This window comes from Acipenser ruthenus, chromosome 30 (assembly GCF_902713425.1).
Source record: "Acipenser ruthenus chromosome 30, fAciRut3.2 maternal haplotype, whole genome shotgun sequence".
Taxonomy (NCBI): Eukaryota; Metazoa; Chordata; class Actinopteri; order Acipenseriformes; family Acipenseridae; genus Acipenser; species Acipenser ruthenus.
In genome coordinates, this window is record NC_081218.1 from 7,457,580 (window position 1) to 7,482,319 (window position 24,740).

Sequence of the window (24,740 nt, forward strand, 5' to 3'; positions counted from 1 at the left end):
GGCTCTTTAATATGATTTCTGTTGATTCTGTAGACGGTTCTCTTCCCTCTTCAGGTTTGGCCTCTTCTGCCCTCTGCTTCTACATGAAACCAGATCATCACTAAGGCTTCACTCCTTTTCTTGGTCTGTCTTTAATAACTTGGTAAACCTGCATGTCTTTTCTACAGTACTACTTCTACTACTACTCGTACCAACCCTTCTAGTTCTTCTCTTTGTGTTTGAGTTTTAAACTTAGCTGTCCTTTACCTTAGATCCTCTTTTCCAGCTCTAATCTCCCATTTTTACCACAAAACGTTCGAGGAAGGATTTGTCCTAATGAGGTCTTATGACTAGAAAGATCAAGGGGTTTTCATTTGATATGTGCTGCATTTCAAATATCTCAAATACCTTCCTCTAATATATTAATTGCATAAAGGGCCCAACTTGTGTATGTCTTGCTAAAATAGATTGAGTCTGTCCCAATTCTGAATGCAGTGTGTTATATACACTGTAGGTCCAGTAGCTGCAAGTATCCTGCCTTTCAGCCAACTATATATTACAACATTTATATCAATATGATTAATTTGTAGGATCTTCACTAAATTCTTAAAGTTCAGAGGTAGACAATATATTGAATCCATGTCTAAATCTATCAAGCAGATTACTTGCCATTATAAAAATTGAATGTTAAATGTGTGTATATTTGTTTTTAGTTCACATGGATCCTATGAACGTTTCACCTGCAAGCTTTCCAAAAGAGGTCACATCTTCTGAAGAACCACCACCTTTTTCTCCATCCTTCAATTCCACCTCTACTCCTGAGTCCACCCCAACAGCGAGACAAGAGGATGCCTCAGTGAGAGACTTTGCCATTGCTCCAGCAGGACAGTTGGATAAACCTGTCAGTGGAGAGACTAGTCCAACAAGCACAGATAAGAAGGGACAAGACATTACCAACAACAAGCTGGCCATAAAAACAAATGAGAAACGAGAGAGGTCGGCCAGTCCAAGAAATCCTGACGCGAGGAACCAGCTGCAAGTTGAAAAGAAAGAGTCCAATGTATCCCGATCAGGACGGTCCACCAGTCCTAGGAAAGCCAACCGGGAAAGATCTGACATGAACAAAGGGAGATCACCCAGCCCGAGGAAGACTGAGAAGAACACAGCTGAACTCAAGGACAGATCTGTGAGTCCAAAGAAGGGAGAAAGAAAAGACTACTCAGAAGCAACCAAAGAAAGGAAAAGTCGTACTAAGGAGCAGCCAAACGTAGCCCAAACTAGATCGTCCAGCCCTAGGAAAGCACACAAGAAGGAACATGCAGAAGAAAACAAGGAGATGCTTAATTCTGGCGATGACCGACAAAGAATAACCAGCTCAGGAAAGGCAGACAAACATGGCCATTCCAAAGAAAGCAGTGATAGGTGGGAAGATGGACTGAAGAACAAAACAGCCAGCAACACTGAGGAAAAGCCTCCTGTGGGAAAGAGAAAGAACCATGACGAAAAACTGGCCTCACCGACCAAGGCCCAAGAGCAAAGAGAGGCCTCTGAGGAACTGGAGAAAGACGGAAAGCCACAGAGAAGCAGGTCACCAGACAGGAGGCGCAAAGAACGACCTGTAAGAGAAAAGGCGAATAAAGAAGCCCAGGAACCGACCACACTGAGCCAGAAGCAGCTTGGAATAAGAGATGGGGAGGTGAAGAGGCAAGATTGGGAACACAAAAAAGACATGGGTCATGCTGGTGGTTCAGAGAACAACACTACCTCCGGGGGCAGGAAGGCCCCCATCACTCCAGGGCCTTGGAAGGTTCCCAGCTCAGTAAAAGTAGGGGCCGAGAAGCAAGAGAAACATACTTAGGTGAAGAATCAGGTTTTGAAAGGGCAATGAAGGCAGCTTGCGATAAGGTTTTCCTGCTCTGAGATGCTGAAGAGGAACATTATTGTTTTTTGGACACTTTCACAACACTGTTAAAATGAAGGAAGAAGTATTTTAAGACCTGTATTACTTCAGATAATATATTTAAAATGTATTTTTCATCCCCAATGTGAAAATTCAGTATGGCACTTTTTTGTTAATGTTAACTAATCAAATACAATCAGTTTAGTGTCTGTGTGTCTGTCTAGCCAACCCAAACACACAGTACTCCTGTCCTTAAGCATGTGCCAAGAGGGGATTCTGAAAAAAAAAGACTGTATGCATGTTCATCTTAACATACTGTATAACAAAGAACTCCTAGTTGCACTGGTTCATGTATACAATATAATGAAGGGGTAGTACGTAGTCCATGCATGGGAGGAGGGAGATTAAATCCAAGCATCTGACTGTCATTTGCAAAATCGCACAAGAAATGCTAGCAGGATTTACTTTACTGAATGATGTTTATGCTTTTTCATGCATGCATATAATTATTTTTAATGATTTTCTGTTGATAAAAGTTTTGTTTTTCCCACTACTTGTTTGTCAAATTCTAATAGTGTGAATCACAGTAAACGAATACATAGTAGTGCAAATCATAAAACAATAACCAAGCGGTGGTTTCAGTTGTTTTAATGGCCCAGATTCATGTAAAATATGATGTTTTTTAGTGATGGTGCTCTTATCTAACTTCTTGAGATATGTATTGAGCCATTGTAGTTTGGTGTAGGGTTCAACTTTCACAGAGAATACAGAACCACAGCCTGCTGCTCCACACTTAAATGTTGTTTGTTGTTACAAAGTATCTATTATCTTTTGACAAAAATCTGTAGGCTACTAAAAATACTTGTGCTTAATTCCTGTTTCATGAATCTGTTATACAGTAACCTACTCTGTATTTTATGTATCTTTTGTTATTAGTGGTTGTCAGATTGAAATCCACCATTTCTCCTCAATAGTACACATGTTCAGTAAATGTATTTGAACTTTGTTAAATTGTGTTGGAGTTACAGAAACAAAGATACAACTTAATGCCTGTTTAAAACACCCCAGCAATTAAAACTTAAATTCATCTTTTTCAACACAATCTCACTAGATAGAGCTGAAACAATCACACTGCATATTGTGCAATATATTGAAATCCAAAAATATTTTCTTCCTAAATTCAGAAACCAAATGCTGGTTTGAAATATCTCACCCTTTTCAATAACTTTTTTTAATTTATGAGCAACTGTAATGAAACCAAAGCTACAAGTGAACTGTGATTGGATTTAGAACTCCAGTATAAGCATTACAAACACTTTTAAACTGTGCTGTACGCTGTATTGTATGTCTTCTATGCTATATATTGTATACAGTTTTCCTCCCTGAGCTAGAACTCATTCATATCCTTGCTTGTATATAATCAAGTGGCCTTGCAAAGCTCAACAAAGAAGCCTTTTGGTTTCTACATGATGTGGTCGTTGTAAATGCTTATATATTGTACAGCACCTTTAGAAGTACTTTGCTCCATTATTATAAATTAATCGCTCTGTTATTTTTGTATGAAAAAAAATAAAATATAGCATATAAAATGGAAAACCTTAGTTTACTACTGGTCCATGGTATTTCTGTTCATGCACTGTAAAATAAACCAACAAAAACACTTTACCTGTACACAAGGCTCGTGGGGGCACCTGGTCTGTACCTGTGCACAAGGCTCTTGGGGGCACCTGGTCTGTACCTGTGCACAAGGCTCTTGGGGGCACCTGGTCTGTACCTGTACACAAGGCTCTTGGGGGCACAGTAAACCACGTCACATGGGAGAGCAGACAAGCAGAGCTGGATCTCTGTCTGTCTTTATTCGTCTGCGTCATAATACCCGTATATTTACTTCTGGACACATACAATTCAGTTTGTCTAGCCTGTCTGTTTAACACTGAAAACCGAATATTGCTTGTGGTCTACTTGATCACGATCCAGCCTGCATTTCAGGTGCACCACTGTCACACTAGTGGATTGTTACTAACTGTGCAGAATGACAGAGACAAGTGTTAGCTGTTTTGTTTGAAACATGCATGCAGATGAATTGTATACCAACTGCAGTGTATTTCTGGACCAGATCGCTTTGCCTACATTACAGCAGCTTTTGAAGTTACTGCAAATATGGATACAAACAAAGGGTAGAACTAGACTCAGTTATCGGGAACTGGACAAGCTGCTGAATCGGGTTGGTTTCTAACCTCCTTTGCAACAGGTTTAGCTTGCATTATTCACTGTGTGTAGCAGATCTTTACACTAAAATGCTGCCTCGAAGTCTCGATGTAGAAACTACAGAAATGTATTTGAAATGTGCTCCAAGACAAAGATTTCTGAACCCGTAAACTATAAATGAGCTGTGTTTAAATGTTGCCATGATTCTCATAGCCAACATGTTAACAGGCTTGATAATAATACAATGGGGAAGTCTGTCAACACTTTTTAACCACATCATTAAAAAATGGGCAGAAATAACAAATGCAATCATTTATTCTGAACCAGCATCCAACAAAATTGCATTTATGCAAATTTATGCATAACATATCTAGCACATCCACATTTTAATGTCATGTACATTGCTTTTAGTGATTATTTTACATGAAGTGCAGTGGGATTGTATCACAGCAGCATTGTCAGCATGTCTCAATTTCAATTAGAGGTACGTTAACCCTTCTGAACTTTGAAAAATGGACAGAGTTTGATCAGCCCTTGGTTCAATCATTTCCTGAAGGTGATGCTACAGGCAGAGCATTGTGGTGACTATCCGCTGCTAACCTTTTTGATTAAATGTAAGGAAACATTTTACAAGTCGTGATTCTCTACAGAAAGTAGTGGCGGGCCGTGTCAAACCTGGCATGTCTGTAGAATCTTTTCTACAACAGATAAGACTTCTCAAAGTGTATTTTTTCAATAACGTACCTTGAATTAACAAGAGCACCATTTTGACTCCTCTCAAACACTACATGCTGCAATTTCATTAAGGTACCACATTGAGCAGGTCAGCTGAACACAGGCACAAGCACAAGCAGATTTAGAATAAAAGGTCATGTAATACAGCAGTATTTCTCTCAGATGTGTATGAGTTTGTAGTGGCCACTGTCTCCTGATTGGGCTTGAGTAGTCTACCAGCACTGTACGGGTAACGATTAGAACAGCACAGGTTACAACTATTAAAACAAGATCCTCTTTGCTACATATTACACCTACAGGTGTACCTGAGATAATAGGGATCCGGGAGCTAAATATTATATACAATAAAAAGAATATATCAATAATCGTCATAGCATTCGTTCCATGGTTTTTATTTCCACAGAAACCACCTGGGCATGACGACATTGTACATTGGAGTGGACACGTATAATGCAGAGCTGCTGTGTTGTCAACCAATGAACTCTCACTTCCATATGGTTTGCTGGTGGGCAGAATAAACATTTCAACAAATGCCAGCTTCACAGATGTGTGTGAGCATTAGACAATCACATAGATATGAATGGTGAAAGTAACTCGGGTCCCTAAGGCAGTCAGTGATGAATTTATTTGCAGTTTCACATCAAGGCTTTATCTTCCACAACTGGAAAAGAAACAAAACAGACATTACATTTTTGCTATATATATATATATATATATATATATATATATATATATATATATATATATATATATATATATATATACACACACACACAGACGTGCTCAAATTTGTTGGTACCCTTACAGCTCACTGAAATAATGCTTCATTCCTCCTGAAAAGTGATGAAATTAAAAGCTATTTTATCATGTATACTTGCATGCCTTTGGTATGTCATAGAATAAAGCAAAGAAGCTGTGAAAAGAGATGAATTACTGCTTATTCTACAAAGATATTCTAAAATGGCCTGGACACATTTGTTGGTACCCCTTAGAAAAGATAATAAATAATTGGATTATAGTGATATTTCAAACTAATTAGTTACTTTAATTAGTATCACACATGTCTCCAATCTTGCAATCAGTCATTCAGCCTATTTAAATGGAGAAAAGTAGTCACTGTGCTGTTTGGTATCATTGAACATGGACCAGAGAAAGCAAAGGAGAGAGTTGTCTGAGGAGATCAGAAAGAAAATAATAGACAAGCATGGTAAAGGTAAAGGCTACAAGACCATCTCCAAGCAGCTTGATGTTCCTGTGACAACAGTTGCAAATATTATTAAGAAGTTTAAGGTCCATGGAACTGTAGCCAACCTCCCTGGGCGCGGCCGCAAGAGGAAAATCGACCCCAGATTGAACAGAAGGAGAGTGCGAATGGTAGAAAAAGAACCAAGGATAACTGCCAAAGAGATACAAGCTGAACTCCAAGGTGAAGGTACGTCGCTTTTTGAGCGAAAGTGGGCTCCATGGAAGAAGACCCAGGAGGACTCCACTTTTGAAAGAAAAACATAAAAATCCAGACTGGAATTTGCTAAAATGCATATTGACAAGCCACAATCCTTCTGGGAGAATGTCCTTTGGACAGATGAGTCAAAACTGGAGCTTTTTGGCAAGTCACATCAGCTCTATGTTCACAGACGAAAAAATGAAGCTTTCAAAGAAAAGAACACCATACCTACAGTGAAACATGGAGGAGGCTCGGTTATATTTTGGGGCTGCTTTGCTGCGCCTGGCACAGGGTGCCTTGAATCTGTGCAGGGCACAATGAAATCTCAAGACTATTAAGGCATTCTGGAGCAAAACGTACTTCCCAGTGTCAGAAAGCTCTATCTCAGTCGCAGGTCATGGGTCCTCCAACAGGATAATGACCCAAAACACACAGCTAAAAGCACCCAAGAATGGATAAGAACAAAACATTGGACTATTCTGAAGTGGCCTTCTATGAGTGCTGATCTGAATACTATCGAACATCTATGGAAAGAGCTGAAACTTGCAGTCTGGAGAAGGCACCCATCAAACCTTAGACAGCTGGAGCAGTTTGCTCAGGAAGAGTGGGCCAAACTACCTGTTAACAGGTGCAGAAGTCTCATTGAGAGCTACAGAAAACGTTTGATTGCAGTGATTGCCTCTAAAAGTTGTGCAACAAAATATTAGGTTAGCGGTCCCATCATTTTTGTCCATGCCATTTTCATTTGTTTTATTATTTACAATATTATGTTTAATAGCAAATCAAAAGCAAAGTCTGATTTCTATTAAATATGGAATAAACAATGGTGGATGCCAATTAACTTGAAACTGACAAAAGTATTTCAGAGAAAATTGTGCATTCTTCGTTTTTTGTGGAGGGGTACCAACAAATTTGAGCATGTCTGTATATATATATATATATATATATATATACACACACACACATATACATACACACACCCTTGCTATATTTTCAAGTATTACCACTTTCCTCAAGGCTCAACTGCATATTTGTAAGTTAGCCTGTAGAAACACCTGCACAGACTGGAACCATCCAAGCATTACAGACTGAAAGCACACTCGCTACAACAGAAGGGCCCTTTTGTGTTACAAGCTGTGCTTAAAGCTTGACCACATCTTGCCAAATAGGAAGAGGTGAGTCTCCATAAACAAAACAAAAGCTGTCTGGTTGTGGCACAGAGCTATAACATTCGAGAGAGACCAGTAATAGCTTCAGACACTATTCTCTCTCTCTCTCCCTCAGCTTGCTCAGAATAAAAGTGTCTGAAGCTGTGCTCTCCCTCTCTCAGGACCCAAACTCGTTCAGACGAGGCCCATATCAGCTATTTTATTTTGTAGACAGAATGAATGCAAGGTCTTGTTTATCAGGAGGACGAAGAGCCAGTGCACCAAAATAGTTCAAAAGCCTTGCAATCAGTTATGTTACTAGAGGTTAACATTTGGGGGATTTGAGTTTGTGTTGCACCAACCAAGAGAGTCTTAAATACCAAGACTATAAACAATACCGCATACTGCTCTATCTACACAGCACAGAAAGAAAGTACAGCTGTTCATGTTTCAGGCTCGTATGTACAGATCGATCTCCTGAGCCACACCGGGTACAATATATTCCCACGCTATGGAACTACGCATTGTTCAGACAGCACTTCCAACACAGGTAATAGGCCATTGTGCACTGAAACAAGTTTTCTGGTCATTAGACTGACTTTGCTCCTTGGCTTGGAGAGGGTTTTACTCACTCTGATGTTAAACCCGAGCAGCTCACTTATAACCCCTGACACTGCAGACAGAATAACCACACGGGTGATGTTGTAGATGAGAGGGTTCACTGTCAGTCCATAGAGCCTGAAGGGGGTATCCAGTTCCTGCAGACAATGATATATTATATACCTTCCCACCTCGGAGAACTCTGATCACAGTCCCAGTGTGCTAACATTAAGTAAAAATAAACCCGTCAACTTGACATATCCACTAGCCCTGCTCTTGTCCAGGACATGTAGATTTTACAACATAAACATGCTTTCTGGTATTTGTTCACTCCTGGGTGCTGCCTAACTGCTGCTTAATATTACAAGTTAAAAAGCAAACAAAAACATGTTCAACACAAAAAGGTTGCTAGTGTTTATAAAGTTAAGAAAGGTAGTTCATATAATTATTAGAAGAAGCCCAGCCCAATTGACAGTCCTGTAATCATAAATCTGGAAGACGTTTTCTTTTCAACTTATTATCCTAAAGGAAATCCAATTGAGTTTCAAACTGCTCATTTACCAGATATGCCCTGTGGCATTAAACAGTAAAGGAACAATAGAATCATAATGTAGTTATGGCTCCAGCCTGCTAAGAAAATGATGATACTGATGCATGAGCTTAACAAAACAAAAAACAAAGCTGTATGTCTGTGTTCATATATCTTTACCCACAGCAGCCACAACAAATGAAACAAATGTCTACAATTATTTATTTCAGCAAATTTTTTTGCAAAACTCCAAAAATACTAATTCAAAAGTATTCATACCCTGACAAGGAAGATTAAATTAATAGCTAGTTGAGGCACCTTTAGCAATAATAACCCCTTTTAAATGATTAGGATATTTGTCAATGAGCTCTTGGCATGATTCTTAAGTGATTTTTGACCATTCTTAGGGTATAAAAGGTTTAGGCATAGGATGATTGCTGCCATTACTAATAAGTCAATATGGAACAAAATAAGAAAATTAGGCAGAAAATGATTTGTTGTCATAAAGCTGGAGAAGGATACAAGAAGATTTCCAAGCATTTGAGTATCCCAATTTCAACTATTGTTTCTATTATCAAGAAGTACAAGACTCATGGTACTGTCACAACACTCCCTCGGTCTGGAAGACAGAAGGTTCTTTCACCAAGAACAAGTACAAGAATTGTGAGGAAGGTTAATAACAATCCGAGATTGACTGCCATAGATATTCAAAGTGAATTGGCTGCAAGTTAGACTGGGGTTTCCATTTTAACCATAGGGCGAGTATTGCATGGTGAAGGTCTCAATGGTCGCAGGCCAAGGAAAAAGCCACTCTTAGGAAAATGTCACAAGGGCAAATCGCTTAAAGTTTGCAAAACGGCATTTGAATGATGGATAGGAGTTCTGGTCAAAGGTTTTGTGGAGTGATAAAAAAAAAAGCGCCATTTGGTCACGCTGATAGTTGTTACATTCGGAGAAAGTCTGGTGAGGCGTACAAAGAAAAGAACACTATACCTACTGTCAAGCATGGAGGTGGAAATACCCTTCTATGGGGCTGTTTTTTCTCTAATGGCACATGAAATTTAGTTCCAATACATGGTAAAATGGATTCCATAGCATACCAAAAGATATTGGCCAATCATCTGAAACACTGTGCTACAAAACTTGGTTTAAAGAGCAACTGGACGTTCCAACACAACAACGATCCAAAGCACACATCAAAATCTACTTCAGAATGGTTAAAGAAGAATAAAATCAAGGTTCTGGAATGGCCTAGTCAAAGTCCCAATCTAAATCTGATTGAGAATCTTTGATATTAATTGAAGAAGGCTGTGCACAAGAGAAGTCTTTGGAATTGCATTGCATTGAAGAATCATCAAAAATCACTAAAGAAGCATGCCAAAAGTTCATTGATAAATGTCCTAATCCTATAAAAGATGTTATTATTGCTAAAGGTGCCTCAACTAGCTATTAATTTCATTTTCCTTGTCAGGTTATGAATACTTTTGAATTAGCATTTTTGGAGTTTTGCAAAAAAAAAAAAAAAAATGCTGAAATAAATAATTGTAAATCTATTTCTTGAACTTTTTTCCCTCATCCACAAAAGTAAAACTTTTGCTACAAAAGCTTTTTCCTAAAAAGATTTTTTTTTTGTGAAATTTCTAGCAATGATACATTTTCATTGGGGTATTGATGTAAACTTGTTGACTTCAGCATGTGGTCGAATGCTGCGGCCGGACCCCCGGGTGTGCACTTGTCTGGGAGGAAGGGTTGCGGGGGGTGCAGGGGGTGCGGGGGTGCGGTCTTGGTTAACACAGGGTTCAGTCAGTTTTAAACAAGGGTTAGTTTTCTTACTTTCATGAGTTTTGTAGCTAGTTTCAGAACGTTGTTCACAACATTCAGCTGATCTTTCTTGTTGGGTTTCTTCTCCATCTTAAGGTATAAATTAATCTATGGTAAAAATAAATAAATAAATAATAAAGCCTAATATATTAAAACACACACACACACACACACACACACACACACACACTACTTCGCAAGACTGCACTGCGCCTGTGGAAAAACTACAGCACCTACAGTACACAGGGTTGACATGTATTACAATTAGCGGACAAAATCACTCGATTTTTAGTGAGCTTGTTCTCATTACTAGGGGCTTAACACAATAGAACAGAGTGCTTGGATGCCTCTCACAAAAAGGCGAATTATCTTTTTGCTTCATTTTGCTCATCAAAAAGCTGAGTTGTTAGAAGTGCTGCCCCACTCAAATGATCATGCAATGAATTGTGCACTCTGGGTGAATGAATAGGAATAATTGCTCATTGCATGAATCACTGCAGTTATGAACAGTGGTACCTGTTCAGTCAGTAGGACAGACACGTTGCTGTATTTCTTATTGGTTTCTGATCCCAGGGTCGCTAGACGCAGCAGGAAGGTGATGAGCGCGGCTCCCCAGATGAGCAGCTCCCAGTTGTAGATGTAATCAAGGAAGGTGTCATGGCCATGAAGAAGCTGCCAAGATTACAGAGACACACTGTCTAAACTCCCGATTCGGCTCATGCAAGACAGTCACTCATTCATTCATTCATTCATATGCCTGTCTCTCCTTTTACTTTATTTATAATACTGCTATTACATGGTCCACAAAGACAAGTCATTATATGGAACTGCATACAAGTACAATGAAGGTACATGCATGCCCTTACACTCCTTAATGTTTGCTTCCTCTACACAGCCATTACCACGCAGGGGAATTCACTTTCCAATGCTCCATTCATTCTAATTTATACTGCCATCTGGTGGTTCTTAATAGGTAATAATAATAATAAAAAAATAAAAACTTAAGTCAATCTAAATGCACAGCCTCTTCATAACCCCTCTTTTGCAGCAAGCTAGTTCTCCCTGTGAAGTTTGATTTGAATATATTTGTATGTTTAAAACATTGGTGGTTTTCCTTACCTGAGTACAGCAGATGAAAGCAATGGAAAGAGCCAACAGGAAAATGGAGGACACGATCACATCAACAGAGCGCTGGGGTCCTCGCCTCTGTGGGTGAAAAAACAGAACCACCACATCCAAACAGAACCATCACAATCCAAACAGAACCATCACAATCCAAACAGAACCATCACATCCAAACAGAACCATCACATCCAAACAGAACCATCCCATACAAACAGAACCATCACAATCCAAACAGAACCATCCCATCCAAACAGAAGCATCACATCCAAACAGAACCATCACAATCCAAACAGAACCATCCCATCCAAACAGAACCATCCCATCCAAACAGAACCATCACATCCAAACAGAACCATCACAATCCAAACTGCAGTCCCAACACTGCTTGCACACCAAGTCCTGACCCAACTCAACTTGATGCATCCGAAATGGGATTGGTGAGAAGCACATCACTTATTTACAGCAATACATATTTTCTCAAATTTGTACACATTGAGATGCTACAGTCGCAATATTAGGGACTTTTAAATGATTGTCGTTTTCCAGAGGGAAATGACGTACTCAATGGAGGTGACTTGGTTACCTTTAGGTATGAGCGGAGAGACAGCCAGATTTGAATGTTCTTCACCTTCTTGAGTCGAAAATGAGGGATCTCCAACTTCTTGGCCTTACGAGCGGATGTCAGATGACTAAAGAGTTTGGCAGAAAGAAAACGCTGTGGGATAAAAAAAAGAAAAAAACAACAGCAGCTGTTCAGTTCATTTAAATCTAGAAGACAATACACATTTTCTGATAAGAGCTACGTTACTCTCAAGTACAGATAAAAGGAACTGAATCCAAAAGCAAAAATGAAAAAAAAAAAAAAAATGGATACATCAAGGTCCAGTGGTCACCTGCTTATAGGTTCTCTCAGCCACGCGCATCATGAAAAAGAACAGCCAGGTCAAGCACAGGCGCTCGATGAAGTTAATAAAGCACAGGAGGCAGACTCGTTTATCAGGGCTCACTCCGCAGCACACAGACAGCAGCTCCGTGGCCGACAGAGACGTCAGTTTGTCCAGGTCCAGGTGGAGAGCGATGCGGAAAAGGAAGGGAAGCAAAGCCAGGACCCCCGTCACCATGTTCCCCAACATCTGGTATCCCTTCCCCTGCTCAAACTCATTGACCTGCAGGGCATGCAGCAACACAGCAGACAGGAGAACAGAAATCAGTGTCCTGGTGCAACAAAGTCAGCTTAAGAAAGACTAAGCTGCAGTATCACTAAGCACTGTGCCTCCGCCCTGGTGTAAACACTATTCTGATTTAAAATGTACTAAAATCATAGGACTACAAGTTTCCTCAAACTTCCTGTACCTCGTTTCTCTCGCATCTGTGGCTAAAATAAACAGCAGACTATTTGGAAGAAACCAAGCAAGGGCAATGGAATAAACAATCTTTGCTTATGACAATATTACAATTCCTAGTTAAGCATCACCAATATATACACATTCAAAAGCAATGTACCAGAAGTAAAATATTACAGTACACTGAACCATTTTTGCCATTAAGCTGGACTACTGCAACTCCATTTATTCAGGCCTTCCTGTGGTCCAGCTTAACAGACTTCAGAGGATTCAAAACATGGCAGCTGGCCTTGTGTCTGGAACTCCGCTGCGCCCCACATCACTGTGGTTCAGAGGGAGCTACACTGGCTCTCAGTCCGTGAGAGAATAGATTTCAACATCATTTACACGGTTTATAAAGTATTCATTTTGGAGGCCGCACCTTTCAGGCTGGAGCAGCTTATTTATGGAATTTGTTGCTAGTGGAAATTAGAACCTCTTCTAGCCGCCTTATGTTTAGAAAGCAATTAAAAACTTTGCTTTATCAAAGAATATTTGTGTAACTTTAGGGAGCTGAATGGTTTCAATAATCTAATACATGATTTGAAAGTGTAGAATCTTGTGCAATATATTTATGTTGTACTGTACTGTGTGTTTGTATATTATTTTATAGTGTTTTTATCATATGGTTCTATATGTTAAATGATTTAAATGGGTTTTGCCTTGTACAGCGCTCCGATGCCAATTGGTGCTATATAACATTTTTTAATAAAATGAATAAATGTATGTGAGGGGTACAGTGCATTTTATAACTGGCTGCTCCAAACATTGGTCAAATCTGCTCCCTGAAATGTGATGCCCAAAGATACTTACCCTATTCATGATAATCCCAGTGATCTCCAGCACAGACAGGTCTGCTTTCTTACACTCGTTCCCTTCCCAAATAATGGCGCTCACTCTCTCTGAGGAGGGGCTGCAGTTCTGCAGCCAGAAGAAGTGGCTCTGTTAAAAATAGATTCAGAAATAAAACAAACGGCGACTGATTTCTAACATTATCAATCAATGCTAATTGTTGCTGCCTGTGCCACTCCTCTGTGCATGTGTGTGTGTGTGTGTAAGAGTCGTTGAGAGTGTGTGTGTGTGCGTGTGTATGAGAGTGAGCATGTGAGTGTGTGAGAGAGACCTGGCATACCTGCTGGAAGACGTCCTCCTTGGAGCTCCTCCTGCTGGTGGAAGGCAGGCTCTGCTCTGGCACACACTCTCCCTCTCCCTCTCCCTCTCCCTCTCCCTCTCCCTCTCCCTCTCCCTCTCCCTCGCTGCCGCTGGAGTAGGAGGACAGACACTGCGGCCCGTGGAGAAGCTCCTCCCACAGCATGTCGTCTGTCTCTGATCCCTGGCGCGTGCTCTCCGAGTCGAGGTGGGATGCACTGCGGGAGCTGCTGCTCATACCGGACCGGTACTCCTGTGCAGAAACACATCATCAACACACGAGAGCACACACACTGCATGGACTCCCTCTACTTCAATACAACAGGAGATCTGAATAGGTGATTAAGCATCTAAAACCACAAGCTGCCAATACCTACATACCGTATGTCTTGAGTTTTATTAGGGCAATTATACGCAAGTGGTGAAGATAAACAACTCAGCCGAAATGCATACAAGAACATAACATGAAATATGCTTCTTATATAAACAATTGTATTTACTTTTTACCAAAACGTTCATCAATAAATGGCAATAGCTGAGACCACTACTTGAGTTCAGTTTTACACAGTGAATGACTCAAATGTCAGCAGTGGAGGTTGTTTCTATGTAGCTACAGAGACAAACCGGTCTGTGCACTGCAGATTCCTGCTCCGAGTCAGCAGGGCTGTCAGACTCCACCAGACCCCATCTGGGAGCTCTTGATTTCTCCTGCAGAGAAGTATGACACATGATCTTGATTACTGTCTCAATCAGAGGTGACACTGTAGCACTTATTAAACTATCACAGCATGACATCATTCCAAATAAACAAATAATAACCTGCACTGAATTGGTCTCATCTGTGAGAAACACATGGCTACAACCAGCTTACCACCATGTGTACTTGCAACCACTCATGCAAAATAGAAACTGAATTCAGGGGCCGGTTGTACTAATGAGATCTAAAAACGGTATTGGATCTGGCATCACTGGAGCCAGATGAGGAGAAGGTGTTGTACTAAGCGGATCTGGATCAGGCTCCACTGACCCGTAACCTTGATCCGATCTTGGAGCTGCACACACCGTAACTAGTGAAACTGACCAATGAGAAGCGAATATGTGGCGCGTAGTTTAAAGACCCCGACTGAGATCCCACAGCAATGTTACGAACAAATGGCTAAACGGATGAACAGAGATAGAGGAGAATGCACTAGTCTTGCACAATTCCACTCTAAACAATGTAAAGCCAGGATACTTAACGTAACAAGAAAAAAAGTTAAGTTTGGAACTCACCGTAGCTCGTGTTATTTACTATGTCATTGCACAGGTTTCTGACTGTCTATGTGCAGTTTAACTTTTCATATTAAAATGAAATAGCCAACTTAAAACGATACAGCAAAATGACTTGTTTTGTATATTCTGCATACAAAAACAATGTCACCTTGTGCAAATAAATAGACATCACTAAAATGAAATACTTTACACATTATTATTATACCATATTAAATCATGATCTATTGCTTATTTCAAATCACACCACCCACTCGATATATTTGCGGGTGTCGGGGTCCAATACAAATCCACTATATATCGAGGGCCGTGATATAGCGAGAGACCCACAGAAAAACAAACAGGCTAACAAATACAGTACATTACAACCACACCCTCCAAGGGGAAAAGGAGCTTTTTCACAGAAAGGGTGGTGAACCACTGGAACAGGTTGCCGGACAGAGTTGTTGAAGCAGAGACTACTGGATCCTTCAAGAATAGACTAGATGCTGTCATGAACAATACTGTATAACTAGGGCTCCTGATTTTCGGTTTTAACCGATAAAACACCCGATACAAAAAAAATATAATCAGTGGATTGCCAATAACACTGGAAAACACTGGAAAAACTGTGGAAATGGTTATTCAATTCACGTTGACTTTATCCTATTCCCATTAAAAAATAAAACCTACTACAAAAATAATAATAAATACATTTCCCAGTGCTGCTGGGCAATGTCCCGCCTTCCTGACTTGTATCTATCATTGATTCGTTCTCAATACATTAAACCCGCCCCAACTACTGAATGACAGCACATTCCTACATTTCTATTGGAGACTCCGCTTGTGAGATTTAAAACGAGATTACAATCTGGAATGGAGGCTTGTTTGCAGGATTTAAAGCTGTATTACAGTTAAGACACGGAGGATTTAAAACAGAATTGTGGCGAAATGTACAAAAATGCCTACACACAAAAACCCCAGAAGAATTTGCCTGTGACCATAGGGATTTTGTTGTGGAAGACAGCAATGGAAAGAAGGTACAACTTAAATGTGCAAGTACTGTCCAGTTACTACTATACATATTATGACAGAAAAAAAAAAAAAAAAAAAACGCTCAAGCATTTTGAATAGTAACCGAAAACACAAATTTCATACAGTATATCAAAAACGAAAGTCCCGAAAAAAAAGATTTACATAAAACCCGAAAATAGCTAAAAATAAGCACCGAAAAATACAATTAATAAAACCCCGAAAAACAGAAGCCCTATGTATAACCCTGTCTGAGATCATAATAAAACCTTTACGAGCTGCCTGGAGGGAGGGCAGTCCATTTAGCCACGGATTCCCAGAGGTTTCATTACGCCTAAAAACTAAATGGTTGGGTGTTTTTGTTTTTCCTCTCCCGATTGCTAATGGACCACGCTTGCATTAAGCGAGCAAGCATGGGTGGGCCGAATGGCCTTTTCTCATTGCAGAATTTCATATGTACATTTTTTTCTAGAGCTGGCAAAAAAAAAAAAAAAAAAGATTTCAAATAAAGCTTAAAACAACATGGAGTCAATGGGTTCTTTAGAATTTGTTCCATATTTTGACACAGATATTTGGCTCGTTAGCAATATGTGTTTTACATTTGACCAAACTGATGTTTTTATTCTTTTTTTAATGAAAAAGCATATTGCAACAGGCCTAATCTGCAACAGGACGTGATTCAAACATACTGTGCATACAAAAAAAGAAAAGCTAGTCTGTTTTACTGTATTACTGTATTTAATATCACCCAATGTATTTATTTATTTGAAGCAAAATAAAGGATTGCCACATGCTATAAAAGGAGTAAAGAAAGAGTCGTACGGTCCAAGAATAAGGTCGAAGTAGGATCAGATTTTGAGTCAATACATCACAGGAGCAGGATCAGAGCCTGGACCCAGGAACGCATCCCTTCAGTACAACCCAATACATCACAGGAGCAGGATCAGAGCCTGGACCCAGGAACGCATCCCTTTAGTACAACCCAATACATCACAGGAGCAGGATCAGAGCCTGGACCCAGGAACGCATCCCTTTAGTACAACCCAATACATCACAGGAGCAGGATCGGAGCCTGGACCCAGTAACACATCCCTTTAGTACAACCCAATACATCACAGGAGCAGGATCAGAGCCTGGACCCAGGAACGCATCCCTTTAGTACAAACCAATACATCACAGGAGCAGGATCGGAGCCTGGACCCAGGAACGCATCCCTTTAGTACAACCCAATACATCACAGGAGCAGGATCGGAGCCTGGACCCAGGAACGCATCCCTTTAGTACAACCCAATGCATCACAGGAGCAGGATCGGAGCCTGGACCCAGGAACGCATCCCTTTAGTACAACCCAATACATCACAGGAGCAGGATCGGAGCCTGGACCCAGGAACGCATCCCTTTAGTACAACCAGCCCCAGGAGAAAAACCTTGTACTAAGCACTGGGGCCTCTAACACCTACCCAAGCACAATGCATTTTCCTACAGCGTACAAGTTTTGTCCCACCCTATATAAAGTTGATGCCACCAAATACATACATACATACATAAACAGTAGTGAGATTGTATGGGGTAACAGTTGTGTTTCACTCCAAATTGAGAAGCTGTAATTGGCATGAGCAGATGCTGCACCTGGGAGGCCCGGCTTGTACGTGGAGTCCTGCTCCTCAAGAAGCCGTCAACCGAGGCTCCTTCCACACTGCGCCTCAACAGGAACATCTGGGCCTTGGCCTCGCTGTCCTCCTCACTGGACAGCTCATCAGAGGCACCAGCGGCGGATCTCCTCGAACCACCCTGCAATGCAGTCGTCATTACAACACAGCCACACGATCTGCAGCATGCCCCTGGGAGGACTGTTACCATGAGAAATGAGGCTATGTCTGAAATGACAAGCAAAACCAAACGGTTTTGTAACAGATATGATTTAGCTCCTCCCAGGTACAATACAGACCCTGATTAGTCCCCTGTGGTGAATTCCAAACACAGCTTATTATAATTCAGATTTGTTTCTCGTTCATCCTTATTCATTACAGTTTCAGTAAGGGTTTTCTCAACAGACTTTGTGTGAGGCTCAAGGAAAGCTCTGGCCTCAATATCCAAGGCAAATATTGTGTTGTTCCTGTTAGCAGTCACTTCTTACCTGGCTCTTCTCCTTTGTGGAAAGCCTCTTGCTCTCTCCCAGCTTCCACTCCTTCAGATCAGATTTGATGCTCACTTGAGAGCCCAGGCTATCATCAGTTTCTGTTTTACCAGAAACCTTTCCTGCTCTTGTCCTGTATTCAGATATATAAAACAGTTGTTACATTTAAAAAAGATACAATCCAAAAGACACCCATTCTGTCAGGTCACTTGATAGTTGAATCAACAGAATACCAAATCCAATTCCTAAAGTATTAAATTATCTTTCTTCAGGGCAAAGTTAACATAAGCATTTGTTATGCTTTTTTACACCCGATTTGCAAAACTTCTACTCAAACACACAATATGCACGAAGTGAAGACCACAGTTATAGCCGGGTTACTTGTATCCTCCAATCTTTGTGTAAAATCACTTCCAAAAGATAGATCTCTTTGCAAACAAGCTGTTCCAGTCTCCGTGCTCCTGGGTGAGGGAAAGGTCAGCCTGTGTTTGAAATGTTTCCCAGTTTAGGCCACTCACGTTATAAATGCAAGCAGAAATATATTGTTTAAAAAAACCACACAAAGAAGCTCTGGAGCCGGGCGCATGCAGTGTTAGCAAGGAGAATTGACACACCCATTTGAAAAGAACCAGGCCCAGTGGCCTCTGCAAAAACCACTGATCAGTGAGGCCGCTTCAGCAGGGCCTCCTCCCCGGTGCTTTCTACCAGCACCACTGGGGCCCCCTGCTTCCCTGAAGGCATCCCCACTCGCAGACTTCCGCAGCTTCCTGAGAAGTAACATAAAGAGGCACTGTATTAAGGGATGTGGTGTAACTTACATTACAGGTAGCAGAGGAGAAAAACTAGGGATCCTAGCACTTGAAAAAAACTCAAAAAAGGTACTCTGGATACACAATGATCACGAGAGGGGTGAAAATGTATTTAAAAGCTAAACACAGACACAAGACTTTAATATCATTATTTGATCACGCTCCCACCTTCTCCGTCTGGCCCCGTTGGTCCCTGGGGTTTTGAAGGACTGGGTGGACACTATCTGGCAGTGGACTGTTCCCAGAAGAAGCATAAGGAACATGGGTCCAAGGAGCTCGCTGGTGTTTGCCAGAGGTGCCTGCATATAAAGCAGAACAGCCACAACTGAAAAAGGAATAAGGAGAGGTCACATTGTACTCATTCAGCAGAGTGGATCAAGACAGTGGTATTGTCACGTGATCTCATCACATCTATGCATGTTGTGTGTGATGATGAGACAGCAGTTAGAAGACCTCTATTGTCAGAAGCCTGTTACCTTCCAGGATGTAAAGCAGAAGGAGCCATGTGAAGATGTGCTTTGAGGTGACCTGTATCCACCAGTGGAAAAAGAAGGGGAAGAACAGCACCCTCACGATCCCTTTCCTGGTCAGTGCGGTACAGGGACGCTCCGGCTTGGCCTTTCCAAATGTGGAACCTTGGGAAACAGAATGAAGAATAGGCTAAATAAATTCCATCACTTTTCTTGACTTGTACAAATAACACAAGTAATATTTTTTAATTGCTTAAAGAAAAATTAATTCTATGAGCTTCTTTCTGTACTCACCTCTAATCAAGTCAACATCAATCAGGTCAGGTTTTAAGCAGACCGTCTTTTTTGGTTTGTTTCTGAAACCCTAAGAAGGACAGAAGCACCAAACAAGATCACTAGCAGGAGCCGACATACAGACAGAATGACAATCTCCATATGCCCCCAGATCACAGGAGGTAAGGGAGACCTTGCCTCCTCAAAATTTCACATTATAGCAAATTAGAGTTCTGTATCCCGAGCAGATTCAGAATAATGATGAAACACCTAAACTGACATCTCCACAAGGTTAAGCTCCTGTGTGTTTAAATCACCAATGAGATTATGGAAACTGTTTTACCTTGATCACACTTGGTGGCTCTATGGTTCTCTCCCATATCTGTTGGTCATAAGCTCCGATCTGAAACAGAAGTGCTAAAGATCAGGGCTTGCTTTGGAGACATGAGTGTTAACCCCTGCATTGCTGACTTCAGTTGTAGAAATGAACTACAAGTCTAGACCACAAGCATGATGTAATGCCATGTACTGAAAATGAAACTAAATCCTTCAACAGCAGGAGTTACCGACCCCTTTATCTTCAAAACCGCACTCTGAGATCACAGGATGCAGGGCTGCTGGTTATTTCTAGGGTCAACAAAAGCAAAACGGGAGGTAGGGCTTTTTCTTGTAGAGCTCCTAAATTATGGAATGCTCTGCCATCGTTTGTCAGGGAAGCTGGGACCATTATAGTTTTCAAGTCAAGACTAAAAACAAACTTTTACAAAATGGCTTTCTTATTTAGTGTGTTTTAATGTAACTTTAAAATTGCTGCTTTTGTATTATTATGTGTAGCTGTTATTTAAATGGTCTGACTGTGGCAGTTGTATGTGTGACATGCAAATGTATTGTGGTTTGTTCTTTTTTCTGCTATGTACTGTACAGTGCTATTGAAACTACTGTACATGCTATTCTTTACCTGTGTATTCTGACCAGATGCTGTAGCAAGACAATGCACACATCCTCCAACGCACACATCCCACAACGCACACATCCTCCAATGCACACATCCTCCAACGCACACATCCTCCAACGCACACATCCTCCAACGCACACATCCTCCAACGCACACATCCTCCAATGCACACATCCCCCAATGCACACATCCCCCAATGCACACATCCTCCAACGCACACATCCTCCAACGCACACATCCCACAACGCACACATCCCCCCAACGCACACATCCTCCAACGCACACATCCTCCAACGCACACATCCCCCAATGCACACATCCCACAACGCACACATCCTCCAATGCACACATCCTCCAATGCACACATCCCACAACGCACACATCCTCCAATGCACACATCCTCCAATGCACACATCCCACAATGCACACATCCCACAACGCACACATCCCACAACGCACACATCCTCCAATGCACACATCCCACAACGCACACATCCTCCAATGCACACATCCCACAATGCACACATCCTCCAATGCACACATCCCACAGCGCACACATCCTCCAATGCACACATCCCACAACGCACACATCCCACAATGCACACATCCTCCAATGCACACATCCTCCAATGCACACATCCCACAATGCGCACATCCTCCAATGCACACATCCTCCAATGCACACATCCTCCAATGCACACATCCTCCAATGCACACATCTCACAACGCACACATCCTCCAATGCACACATCCCACAACGCACACATCCTCCAATGCACACATCCTCCAATGCACACATCCTCCAATGCACACATCCCACAACGCACACATCCTCCAATGCACACATCCCACAACGCACACATCCTCCAATGCACACATCCTCCAATGCACACATCCTCCAATGCACACATCCCACAACGCACACATCCTCCAATGCACACATCCCACAACGCACACATCCTCCAATGCACACATCCCACAATGCACACATCCTCCAATGCACACATCCTCCAATGCACACCACACAACGCACACCACACAACGCACACATCCCACAACGCACACATCCCACAACGCACACATCCCACAATGTTTCCTGCCCAGGCCACCTCATTTGTGAAGTCCTTAAGTAACAGGGTTGTTTATGCAATATTACATATTAAGCAGCTTTTCTAAAATACAATAAAAATAAAAAAGCTCAAACATTCCATGTAATGGAGCAGAAGCTTCACAATCTCACCTTTTTCTGATACCAGGTTATTGAGTCTTTGTTATTCGATGCCATTTGGTTGTCAACGTTGATTCATTTCACTGCAAAAATACGTACATACAAGTGTCAGTGAATTGCATTCTGTAATCCCCCCAACAGTAGAATATAAACTTATTTTACTGATAATGTCAGACCCTGCAGTGTGACAAGGGGAATAAAGCTCAGTGCTTTTACACTGGGTAACTGGTCGCTCACTTGGAGCCCCAGAGGTAGTGGATTCCCACACAGCCTCCAGTGGGGTCTTCTTACACTAGTGATTAATCAAATAAAATATATATATATACTCAATAATGGGGTTCCTCTACAGAAAGACTGATCTTCAATAGATGCTTGTCTGCATTTCCCCATGTGAAAACTCAACTGTCAGGACCATTAACAACACCTGTCTTTCTAAAGCCTGTGTTCTCATGTTCTGTACTGTATTGTAGTGAGAAGTAGGCTTGAATTTGTGCGGACTGGAAAGTAACTTGTTCACTGGCATTTTTCTCTGAAACCAGGTTTACCTGGGTTACACAAATCTTAAAGCCTGTTTCACACTGGCATGCTCTACCCGGGTCGCGGCCCACTGTCATGTGGGTTGGCTATGCGATTTCACAGTGCTTTTTGAAGAAGCAGGGTTGACCTGGGTGACAGAAATGAAGCAAGTAGGCAATGCCCCAGAAAAAAAAAAAATTATCTGTTCAGCTTCTCTGGATTGAATCTTGGCCCAAATGTTGATGCGAGCAAATGTTTCTTTATCCCCTGCTGTAATCTGGCTCAAGGTGTGTATCAATCAACAGAAATACGGCTAAACAGAATAAACAGAAATGTTCTTTTGAAGTGAAACCTTCAGGCTGGCGTGGATGTTTGTTACTTCGTGGTCAAAGCCAGTCACACATTATGTACCATGCTTATTTGTGAAAGATATTCGGGGGGGGGGTCGGGGGGAATGTCAAAGGAAACGTTATCTGCATTTTTCTTGAAAACAAAATAACCAGCTTTATTTCAGAGGTGCAGTTTGAAAGCTAAAATAATGTCCTTCTGGTCAAAGCCTTAACGAAATCATTCAAAATTAATGTATATACTAATTAATCAATTAATTACACTTAATGTAGAACACTTACATTACAAAACAATCAATAAAAAACACACACGCTACTTACCCAAACAGGAAGACGTGTTTGGTTTGTTAGTCCATGGATCACCATCTCCAACGATCTGCCACTGAACTCCCATTCTCGCTTCTAACATTGAAAAATAACAATGAGAAAATGCACCGCACGCGCTTGTTTTGGAACTACACGACTAAACCGAGTAAACAAAATTGTACAACGCATGCAATCAGATATATACTCCCGATAGCACAACAGACTTAGCAAAGCGCTCATTCTAATTGTTCAGCATCATGTTTTAAACAGCACACAAGCATACATTAGGGTTGTTTCGATTGACAGATTTCATCAACTCACAAGACGTGACGAGTTGCCAATTCTAAGAACCGTACATTATTGTCAATGTCCGTATCAGTAACTAACAATTCGTTTCACATGTCCTGCTTTAGCAACCTACCTAATCCAAAGCATGACGCGAATTTACGTTTCAATGTTGTAGCTCTCCTTCACACACAAGTGCTAATGAACTGCTAAACATATTTCTTTATTTGATTTCCTTTTTCCGGGTTCATGTGAAAATCTGTTGCGTTGTTATAGTTTTTTTTTTTTTTTTTTTAAAGACACCATATCTGATACAGATGACTTGAACCCAAGTGTATTAATAGTGCCATTAATACTGCAATGCAATCTAAAAGCAAGACCCGAGTACAGCGTGTGGAAAGTTAGTTATTTGATTTATTTACTGCATTTATATAGCGCTTTTTATACAAAAGTAAGAAAACATAGTAGAAAAAAAACACAATACATTTTTATAGCATGCCACACATACAACTGCTACAGTCAGACCATTTAAATAACAGTGTACACATAATACAAAAGCAGCAATGTTAAAGTTATATTAAAACCCACTAAGATAAGAAAGCCTTTTTATAAAAGTGCGTTTTCAGTCTTGACTTGAAAACTGTAACGGTCCCAGCTTCCCTGACAAACGAAGGCAGAGCATAATTTAGGAGCTCTACAAGAAAAAGCCCTACCTCCCGTGTTGATTTTGTTGACCCTAGGAATAACCAGCAGCCCCGCATCCTGTGATCTCAGAGTGTGGTTTGGAAGATACGGGGTCAGTAACTCCTGCAAATAACTAGGTGCTAATCCATTCAGGGCCTTGTGAGTTAACAGCAAAATCTTAAAATCAATTCTATACTGCACAGGGAACCAGTGTAAAGAGGCCAAAACAGGGGTAATATGTTCACTTTTCTCGGTTTTAGTCAGAATTCTAGCGGTGGTATTCTGAACAAGCTGCAAGCGGGATACCACACGTTTTGGGACACCAGAGAAAAGTGCATTAAAATAATCAATTCTAGATGATACAGAGGCATGTATTAGTCTCTCAGCATCGGATACAGAAATAATTGGTCTAAGTTTGGCTATATTTCTC

At 41.0% G+C, this 24,740-nt stretch overlaps 2 protein-coding genes across 7 annotated transcripts in view; one reads left to right on the top strand and one right to left on the bottom strand.

Annotated features, from left to right (window-relative positions):
• Positions 1-3,481, top strand: part of LOC117432797 (membrane-associated guanylate kinase, WW and PDZ domain-containing protein 3) — a 135,206-nt gene extending 131,725 nt beyond the window's left edge. For 2 of the 4 annotated variants that reach the window (XM_059004733.1, XM_059004735.1), the window contains one exon: positions 693-3,481. In XM_059004733.1, coding sequence (XP_058860716.1) covers positions 693-1,837 — 1,145 coding nt within the window. In that variant the 3' untranslated portion in view covers positions 1,838-3,481. Of the gene's footprint in view, positions 1-54; positions 143-692 lie in introns of all 4 variants that reach the window. The other 2 variants (XM_059004736.1, XM_059004737.1) reach the window with 2 other exon arrangements.
• A 761-nt stretch (positions 3,482-4,242) lies between these two features.
• LOC117432819 (protein PHTF1-like) lies at positions 4,243-23,862 on the bottom strand. Of its 3 annotated transcripts, XM_059004738.1 has the most exons (20): positions 23,763-23,862; positions 23,357-23,437; positions 22,185-22,255; positions 20,333-20,392; positions 20,011-20,080; positions 19,723-19,881; positions 19,415-19,571; positions 19,052-19,204; positions 18,438-18,570; positions 17,930-18,091; positions 14,645-14,728; positions 14,004-14,273; positions 13,685-13,813; positions 12,383-12,655; positions 12,073-12,204; positions 11,484-11,570; positions 10,881-11,036; positions 10,377-10,472; positions 8,047-8,172; positions 4,244-5,483 (listed from the first exon to the last, which is right to left on the bottom strand). In XM_059004738.1, exons 3-20 carry the CDS (start codon positions 22,227-22,229, stop codon positions 5,463-5,465), a joined length of 2,313 nt encoding a protein of 770 aa, XP_058860721.1. In that variant the 5' UTR covers positions 22,230-22,255; positions 23,357-23,437; positions 23,763-23,862; the 3' UTR covers positions 4,244-5,462. The 3 variants fall into 3 exon arrangements, with proteins under 3 accessions (XP_058860722.1, XP_058860721.1, XP_058860723.1); XM_059004739.1 differs by lacking the exon at positions 12,383-12,655 and having other exon boundaries at positions 4,243-5,483; XM_059004740.1 differs by lacking the exons at positions 20,011-20,080; positions 20,333-20,392; positions 22,185-22,255; positions 23,357-23,437; positions 23,763-23,862 and having other exon boundaries at positions 19,415-19,545; positions 19,723-19,857.
• Positions 23,863-24,740: the final 878 nt, after the last annotated feature.